Below are 9,927 nucleotides of genomic sequence, written 5' to 3' on the forward strand. Positions count from 1 at the left end.
AATCACATCCTTATTAATGTGGCAACCAGAGCTGCAGCTGTGACCTAATTAAAGCTTTACACAACTGTACCAAAAGACAACCAGGGCAAGTCCAGTTTACTCAAACCAATCCCTTGCTTTCAAAGATCTGCAATTTTCTAAAAGCACACATTCAGACATCACAAGAGATTATTCACCCACACATCCCTGCTGACTCTTCGTAAGACCTATTCAATCATTTTAAAACCTCTGCTCTATCCTTAAAGCTGAATAATGCATTCCCTTTTTAATATCTAATCATAAGTTACAATTGAATCTGTTTCCACCACCTAATGCAGCTACATATTCAAAGCTACACATTATTACACACCCACGTTGATATTTTCAATTCACAATGAAGCAGTGAATCCTGCCTTAACTGGTGAGATAAATAACTGGACAGGTAGAAATCGTTCCTGTGCTGTAACACTGGATTAACATGAACATAGCATATTATTGTCACATAGTTATTTAATTTATTTATTAATTTTATTTAGCAATACAATGGGGATTCTGGCCCAATGAGCCACACTGTCCAGCAACCCACCGATTTAACCCCAGCCTAATCACAGGGCAATTTACAATGACCAATTAACCTACTAACCCAGACGTCTTCGGACTGAGGGAGGAAACCCACGAGGTCATGGGGAGAATGTAGAATCTCCTTACAGGTTGAGGAGGGAATTGAACCCGAGTCACTGGCACTGTAAAGCTTTGTGCTAGCCACTACACTACCATGTCACCCACTTATACCAAAATACAGTGAAAAACTTTTGTTTGCATCCCTTTCAGATAGATGATGCCACAACTAAATGCATTATGATTATAAAAAGAAAACAGATTGCAGAAAATGCACAACGTTGCATACAATTTACAGTGAACATAAACAAATAGAGCAAGGCCACAATGAGGTAACTTGGGAAATCAAGAACTCAAGCTAGAAGAGGGAAATACTACAAACACTGTCTTCCATTTGCTCAGCTCTTCTATGAGGTCTAGGGGTCAAAAGCCAGCACCTGATCTCACGCTCCCCGAGCATCCACACAGGGCAGGTCATCAGAGAGCCAGGTCCGAAGAACTTGAACTCCCCTTCAGTCACCATTTAATTAGAACAAAGATGAGGCAAAATCCACTGTCTCAGTGAGTCACCATTCTTCCGAATTTTTCCTCAAAGTGCGGGGCAAGCAGAGTCTAACGTTTACAGCAGAGGCAACAGATTTATGACAGATAGATGGCTGAAAGGTTACAGGAGGTAGGTTGAAAATGAGGAGATGAGGTTACAGTCAGACCAGCTGTCAACTTGTTCAATGCCAGGCCAGGCTTGAAGGGCAGAATCGCCTACTCCAGCCCCTAATTTGAACATCAGTTGGAAAACTAACATCAAAACTCACAAGTGAAGATGCTGTCAGACCACGACTTTCCTGCTTCAGGAGTCCAAGCATCTGGTGGAGATTGAGAAGTATTGTCCTTCTCTCTTGAGCCCCCTATTATAACGAGCAACTCACTACGTACAGAACCACGCATATCCTAACTCTTGTTGACTGAGCTAATCTTTGAATAAGTTCCGTTTACTCCAGCTGGGTATGAACGTGCAAATGGACAGTCGCATTCACAAATATTAGTTAAGCTCAGAACTGCAGCAGATTGGTCTGAGTTTCAGAACAGCATTAGGAAAATATACTTACTTCACCAATGAATTCAACAGATGACAAACTTGCAAGAGAACACATTCATTTAAAACAAGGAAAAAAGCTATACTGAAAAATATTTCATTAACAAATATGAAAGACATATGCTCAGAGAAAAAATGGTTTTTCCATCTCCAGTGTAGAGAAACCCGTTACACAAATATGGTCATCTCACACCATCCACGCTGTCCATTGCTCCCATTTGCATGGGTTTAAACATCAGCAGCACCAAGAAAGCCCTTCTAATCTTTCCAGCAGCTTCCCATATGGATAATGTGATTAAGTTATCTGAACTTCACTGTGAACAAACTGCGCCAACTAAATGTCTCTATGCTTTGAATTTGCAGAATTGTTTTCAGTCACAGCTCCCTGTTACACTTTTTAGATGTCTTTCCATATTCCATTTTATACCCTTTGCCTCCTATCCATACTGTCCACCTGCCAGCAAGATGTCACAATCTGCAGATGCCGGAAATCTGAGCAACACACGCACAGTGCTGCCTGGCCCGAGTTCCTTCAGCATTTTGTGTGTGTTGCCAGCAAGATGTGCTGATACTAGAGAGGGTCCAGAGGATGTTCACAAGAATGGTTCCAGGAATGAATGGGTTACCAGATGAGGAGCAGTTAATGGCTCTGGGCCTGCACTCACTGGAGTTCAGAAGGATGATGGGTGGGGGGGGGGGGCCGGGGGAAGAAACTTACTGAAACCTATTGAATATTGAAAGGTCTGGACAGGGTAGCACAGCTCTCAAATTTAAGACGTTGCATTGACTATATCAATAGATGACCTGTATATCTAAACAGAGGCAGAGCGGAGTGATGATGGCACTAAATGGCAACTCCTTTGCTTGCATCTTCAGAAACAGCTCTATTTCCATCTTTAATATCTCTATTTTTCACTTTCACGGTTCTTTTGAAGACCCTGACCTGGAGTTACCCGCTGACTGCAGGTCTTTCCGGGAACGGGACCAGTTCTCAGGGTTTCATAACCGGCCATTGTTGTTTAGCATGCCAAGAGCTCGGCCTAAGAGTCCGGCTCAGATTTAGAAGCCTGGTATCTCGGAGCTCTGGAGACGAGCGGATCGAGGGTCAGTGTCACAGCAGGTGACCCGTGTGTCGTCGGGGGAGTCAGAACATCTACAGCTGTATGCCAAGATATTTGGGCACAGAGCTCCGAAAAAAAAAGCGACATAACCGACTTTTAGCATCGTAAACCAACAAGTTGTTTGTTATGTCTCCCCACTCAGTGTAAAAACCAAGACACCTCTTTCTCCCTTATTAGGAGAGAGAGAGCCTGCGGTATGTCGAATGCCGGGTGAACAATGTAGTCTTTGGGGTAACAGCAAGTCTGTGTCGTTGCTGTTACTCTGCTCACACTTGAGTGCTCGGTTGCGGGTGCCAGTGCTTTTTTTTGCCGGTAAGGGGAGAGGGGGATTGTTGCTTGCTGCCACTTATGCATGGGAGGGACGGGAGTTTGGTGGGGGGTTTGGGGTTCTAACATTTAACTCTCATTCATTCTTTGAGGCACTCCTCTGTTTTCGTGGATGTTTGTGAAGAAAAAGCATTTCAGAATGTATATCGTATACATTCCTCTGACATTAAATTGTACATTTGAAAACATTGAAATAATATACATAGGGATCTGCTACAATATGCATTGTGCATATTATACCATTCCAAAGATGTGTCGGTCAGCTGAATTCCCCGTGAGGAGTTGATGGGAATATGGGGGAAATAAAATGGAAAAAAGTGCTTCTTGACTTAGATCCAGGAAATTTAGGAGTTATCAATAATATATCAAAGCAGAAGAAAAAAAAAACTGCTTTCACAACTAAGAAAGGGTTCAGCATAAAAATAGGAAAGGTTTGGTAAAAATAAAGGCACTGAATTAGAATAAAGCAAATGACAGAGCTTTTCTGCGCAGAGTTTTCTCTCTGGTGTAGACTTCTTTCCCCCCTCAGTCAGACATCTGTCTGCATTGTAATTTGTAACTTCTACAAATGCACTGTTAAAGGTATCCTGACTGGTTGCACCATGGCCTGGTGTGGAGATTCCAATGCACAGGAATGCAAGAGACTGCAGAGGGCAGTGCACACACCCTGGTCATCACAGGCATTGCCTACCATACCACCGAAAGCATCTACAGAAGGTATTGCCTCAAGGAAGTGACATCCATCATCAAAGCCCTTCGTGATCATGGTCGCTGACACTCTTCTCACTGCTATCATTAGACAGGAGGTACAGAAGTTTGAAGTCTTATACCAACAGGTTCAGGAACAGCTTCTTTCCAATAACCATCAAGTTCTTGAACTGACCTGCATAACTTTAATCCCACGTAAGTAGAGGAACACAATTATGAACTTGTCTTTGATTGTGTTCTTTCTAATGGAAAAGATGACATGTGAGCAAGTTTTTTCTCTTCACTGTCTTATATACTTTATGTATAATTTATCCTGTGTGTTTGCTTAACGCATATGACTGTGATGCTGCCGCAAGCAAGTTTTTCATTGCACCTGCATCTCACCATACTTGTGAACATGACAATAAAGTCAAATTGACTTGAAATTCATAACCCCCGAGTTACTTTGGGAACATCCCAGCCACCTGAGAACATTTTTAGATTAGAATCTTAGTCACAAAGATTGTGAGCTCAGAGATTCCAGTAATCTAGGCTGGCAGGGCATGGTTCACCATGTGTGGCTGCTGCACTGTTAGAGGTGTTTTGAGGTTTAGAGTAGGTTAAAAAGTGGCTGAAGGGCCTGTGCTATAATTTACAGTTCTATGTTTTATGTTCTAAGGTGAGGGGGGAGAAATTTATAGATTTGTCGGTGAGGTTTATAAATGGTAGTGAATATCTGGAATAAACTGCCAGAAGTAACAGAGACAGATACAATTACAATATTTAAAAGGCATTTGGACAGGTATTTGGATATGAAAGGTGCAGAGGGATAAGGGCCTTAATGAAGACAAATTGCATTAGTGTAGGTTAGCCTCCAGATTGGCATGGATCATGTGGAGTGAAGGGGGCACAATCATCCTTTGAATTAACATTGATCCCCAAGGTAGTCACGGACAGGCAATGTGGCCTTGCTCTGAGTAAGTAGTGTTTGACAAACTTAGGCAAGTGTGAAGAATTGCCAAGTATAGCAGATGTAGGAAATATGGGCTTTCAGAAAGGGTGCAACTGAATTCTACACATTAAACTTGTTACAGGGATTTATCTATCTTATCTATCTGGTAAAGAATCATTACAGCGTAAACAAAAGGGGGAAATGGTAACAGCTCAAGTTAACAAGAGTCACTCGGAACACAGAGGGGGTGAAGCTGGTACACTTCACCACACATATGTGGTTCGCAGGGAGCACAACATTGAAATTTGTTTGCAAAGTGAGAAGAATGATTGTGTGAATAGGAAACTCAAAATATTTTTGAGGGATTTAGTAGGACAATGGAATGTGAGATGAGAGGGAGTAATTGGTAATTCAAGGGAATATGAGATGGTTTACTAGGAATAGGATATAGGAATGTGAGTTTGTACTCATTGGGAGATTGGATGAATACGTAGGAAGAGTGCTGAACCATTCAGCTCCTCAAGACTGCTCTCCAGTCACACAGTTCATAATCTTCTCACATTTCCTTTCAACAGAGGAGGCCATTCAAGTCTGCTGGGTCTCAGAATGTTCCATTCCTCCATTTTTCTCCCTGTGACCTCTTCTCACTCACATACCTAGTAACTGCTCCCTCAATTCTCTAGCCACTCGCCTACACCAAGGATACACCAACCCCACGCCTGAACCCGAGGGGGACCAATATTCTCACGAGCAGGTTTGTTAGAGCTGTTGGGGAGGGTTTAAACTAATTTGACAGGGGGGTGGGAACCGGAGAGATGGGATCAGTATCAGATGGATGGTAAAAGCGTGAAGATAGCGTGCAGTCAGACTGTCAGGAAGGGCAGGCAGGTGATGGGACACAGTCGCAGCCAACAGGGTGAGTATCAGTACATTAGGGATGCAGAGTCAAAAAGGGTAGCAAATACAGTACTCAAGGTGTTGTATCTCAATGCGTGGAGTATAAGATACAAGGTGGATGATCTTGTTATCCTGTTACAGATTGCCAGGTGTGATGTTGTGGCCATCACTGAATCGTGGCTGAAGGATGGTTGTAGTTGGGAGCTGAATGTCCAAGGTTACATGTTATATCGGAGGGATGGAAAGGTGGGCAGAGTGGAAGGCGTGGCTCTACTGGTAAAGAAAAATCAGTAGAAAGATGTGACATGGGATCAGAAGATGTTGAATCCTTGTGTGTTGAGTTAAGAAACTGCAAGGGTAAAAGGACCCTGATGGCAGTTATATACAGGCCTCCCAACAGTGGCTGGGAAGTGGACCACAGGTTACAACAGGAAATAGGAAAGGTGAGTCAAAAGGGCAATGTTATGGTCGTTGTGGGAGATTTTAACATGCAGGTCGATTGGGAAAATCAAGTTGGTAATGGATCTCAAGTGAGTGAGTTTGTTGAATGCTTAAGAGATGGCTTTTTAGAGCAGTTTGTCGTTGAGCCTGCTAGGGATCAGCTATACTGGATTGGGTGTTATGTAATGAACCTGAGGCGATTAGGAAGTTTAAGGTAAAAGAACCCTTAGGAAGCAGTGATCACTATATGATTGAGTTCAACTTGAAACTTGAGAGGGAGAAAGTAAAGTCTTACGTAGCAGTACTTCAGTGGAGTAAGGGAAATTACATTAGTATGAGAGAGGAGCTGGCCAAAGTAAATTGGAAGGAGCTGCCGGCAGGGATGTCAGCAGAGCAGCAATGGTGTGTGTTTCTGGGAAAATGAGGAAGGTGCAGAACATGTGTATTCCAAAAATGAAGAAATACTCAAATGGCAAAATAGAACAACTGTGGCTGACAAAGGAAGTCAAAGCTAATGTAAAAACAAAAGAGAGGGCATACAACGAAGCAAAGAGTGGGAAGATAGAGGATTGGGAAGTTTTTAAAAACCTACATTGAGCAACTAAAAGAATCATTAGAAGGGAAAAGATGAAATGTGAAAGCAAGCCAGCAAATGATATCAAAGTAGATAGTAAAAGCTTTTTCAAGTATGTAAAAAATAAGAGAAATGAGAGTGGATGTTGGACCATTAGAAAATGAGACAAAAGAAATAATAACGGGGGACAAGGAGATGGCAGATGAACTAAGTGAGTATTTTGTATCAGTCTTCACTGTGGAAGACACTAGCAGTGTGCCAGATATTGTACTGTGTGAAGGAAGAGAAGTGGGTGCAGCTACTATTACAAGAGAGAGGTGCTCAAAAAGCTGAAAGACCTAAAAGTACATAGGTCACCTGGACCAGATGAACTGCACCCTAGGGTTCTGAAAGAGGTAGCTTCAGAGACTGTGGAGGCATTAGAAATGATCTTTCAAAAATCATTGGACTCTGGCATGGTGCCAGAGGACTGGAACATTGCAAATGTCACTCCACTCTTTAAGAAAGGAGGAAGGCAGCAGAAAGGAAATTATAGACCAGTTAGCCTGACCTCAGTGGTTGGGAAGATGTTGGAGTCAATTGTTAGGGATGAGGTGATGGAGTACTTGGTGACACAGGACAAGACAGAACAAAGTCAGCATAGTTTCCTCAAGGGAAAATCTTGCCTGATGAACCTGTTGGAATTCTTTGAGGAGATTACAAGTAGGATAGATAAAGATGCAGTGGTTGTTTTATATTTGAATTTTCAGAAGGCCTTTGACAAGGTGGCTCACATGAGGCTGCTTATGAAGTTAAGAGCCCACTGTATGACAGTAAAGTTACCAACATGGTTAGAGCATTGGCTGATTGGCAGGAGGCAGTGAGTGGGAATAAAAGGATCCTTTTCTGGTTCGCTGCCGGTGACTAGTGGTGTTCTGCAGGGATCGGTGTTGGGACCACTTCTTTTTATGCTGTATATAAATGATTTGGATGATGAAATAGATGGCTTTGTTGCCAAGTTTACAGATGATGTGAAAATTGGTGGAGGGGCAGGTAGTATAGAGGAAACAGGTAGGATGCAGAAGGACTTAGACAGATTAGGAAAATGGGCAAGAAAGTGGCAAATGAAATATGTTAGAAAATGTATGGTCATGCACTTTGGTAGTAGAAATAAATGTGCAGACTATTTTCTAAGTGGGGAAAAAAATCCAAAAATCGGAGATGCAAAGGGACTTGGGAGTCCTTGTGCAGAACACCCTAAAGCTTAACTTGCAGGTCAAGTCGGTGGTGAGGAAGGCGAATGCAATGTTAGTATTCATTTCAAGAGGTCTAGAATACAAGAGCAGGGATGTGATGCTGAGGCTTTATAAGGCACTGGTGAGGCCTCAGTTTGATTATTGTGAACAGTTTTGGGCTCCTCATCTTTGAAGAGATATGCTGGCATTGGAGAGGGTTCAGAGGAGGTTCACAAGGATGATTCTGGGAATGAAAGGGTTATCACACGAGGTACGTTTGATGGTTCAGCATCTGCACTCACTGGAATTTAGATGGATGAGGGGGGGATCTCATTGAAACCTTTCGAATGTTGAAAGGCCTAGATAGAGTAGATGTAGAAAGGATGTTTCCAATGGTGGGAGAGTCCAGGGCAAGAGGGCACAGCCTTAGGATAGACCCATTCAAAATAGAGATGCAGAGAAATTTCTTTAGCCAGAGGGTGGTGAATTTGTGGAATTTGTTCCATATGGATCTGTGGAGGCCGGGTCACTGGGTGTATTTAAGGCAGAGATTGATAGGTTCTTGATTGGACATGGCATTAAAGGTTATGGGGAGAAGGACAGGAAATGGGGTTGAGGAGGAGGAGAAAAAAAAAGGATCAGCCATGATTGAATGGTGGAGCAAACTTGATGGGCCAAATGGCCTAATTCTGCTCCTATGTCTTATAGTCTGCAGTGATCAATTTGCTTTCCAGAACATCTGGGATATGGGAGTAAACACAAGTGGTCACAGGGAGAACCTGCAAACTCCAAAGAAACACACCCAAGGACAGGATGAAACCTGCTTCCCTGGAGCCATCAAATAGCTGCATGGTGCTAACTTTAGTTGACTTGTACATTTTTTTTCCTCCTTTCATTACGCCATATACTTTGGTACCTTCATTCATCAAAACAATTCTTCACCTTGTTCACAGCCTTTTAGAAAGTGAAAAGAGAACTACGTGAAACTGAACAGGGTGAACACTATAAGCAAAGAGTAGATATATGCTACAAATAAAGGTCAGGTATATTCTACAGCACGTAGTACGTGCAGGCTACAAGAGTGGGTGTACACTACCAGGAAATACCGGGACATGATACAAGCAAAGATTAGATGTAAACTACAAATAAAGACTGTCTGCATGCCACAGGCAAAGACTGGGATGTCTGATGCAGGCGTTTGAAGCCAGGGAAGATTTCAAAAAGAAACAACAGTGATGAAATGAGTTGTTAATTACTCTACGTCAGGTCACTGGTAAATGGAGTTAATGACCACCCTGACACTATCAAACCTTTATGGTTGTCAAAGCCTCCTGAGCCATCAGTGAAGACAATTATTTGCATATCTAGACTCCTTTAATGAATAATTGATTAATGGCTCTTAGGCAAGTTTAAAAATTCACAAGAAAAATTGCTGATGTGAAATTTAAGCGACCTTTCAAAGAACTAAAGGCTCGTGGAAAGATGCAAATAAAAGAATCCACCTAAATCAAGTCTACAGTGATAAAGTGACAACCTCAACAAATGATTTAATTCTTCAACTGTCTGTCCCACTGAAAAGTGCTGAAGTTGCAGAGACGTGATTTTATTAGCACTGGGTTGAGGTAGTCAGAAATTGGAACATGACAAATGAAATTGGAAGGCTGAGCAAGCCCAATTTACCTGATCACAGATAAGTTCCCACTTTTTCTCATTGTCATATTGACTCAGCAGTTTCACCTTGTCTGGGGGTAGGTTCATGCAATTCTGTAGAGAAAGAATAGACAAGAACAAAGTTACAACCATCATTTTGTCACTCATGGAGAATAGGAGTATGAGTCACTAACTAGTATGGGGCGGGGGTGCCGTGTGGCTATGGTGCAGGGTTAAAATAAGCTGCAGAGAGTTGTAAACTTAGTCAGCTCCATTGTGGGCACTCGCCTCTGTAGTATCCAGGACATCTTCAAAGAGCAAGTCCTCAGAAAGGTGGTGTTCATCATTAAAGAACCCCGTCAATTAGGACATGC

At 42.4% G+C, this 9,927-nt stretch overlaps 1 protein-coding gene across 2 annotated transcripts in view; it reads right to left on the reverse strand.

Annotated features, from left to right (window-relative positions):
* Positions 1-9,665, reverse strand: part of LOC134340618 (formin-like protein 1) — a 128,985-nt gene extending 119,320 nt beyond the window's left edge. For both annotated transcript variants that reach the window (XM_063038065.1, XM_063038064.1), the window contains exon 1: positions 9,584-9,665. In XM_063038065.1, the coding sequence (XP_062894135.1) occupies positions 9,584-9,661 (78 nt within the window). In that variant the 5' untranslated portion in view covers positions 9,662-9,665. The remainder of the gene's footprint in view (positions 1-9,583) is intronic.
* Positions 9,666-9,927: the final 262 nt, after the last annotated feature.

The sequence above is a fragment of the Mobula hypostoma genome, chromosome X1 (genome assembly GCF_963921235.1).
Source record: "Mobula hypostoma chromosome X1, sMobHyp1.1, whole genome shotgun sequence".
In the NCBI taxonomy this organism is placed as follows: Eukaryota; Metazoa; Chordata; class Chondrichthyes; order Myliobatiformes; family Myliobatidae; genus Mobula; species Mobula hypostoma.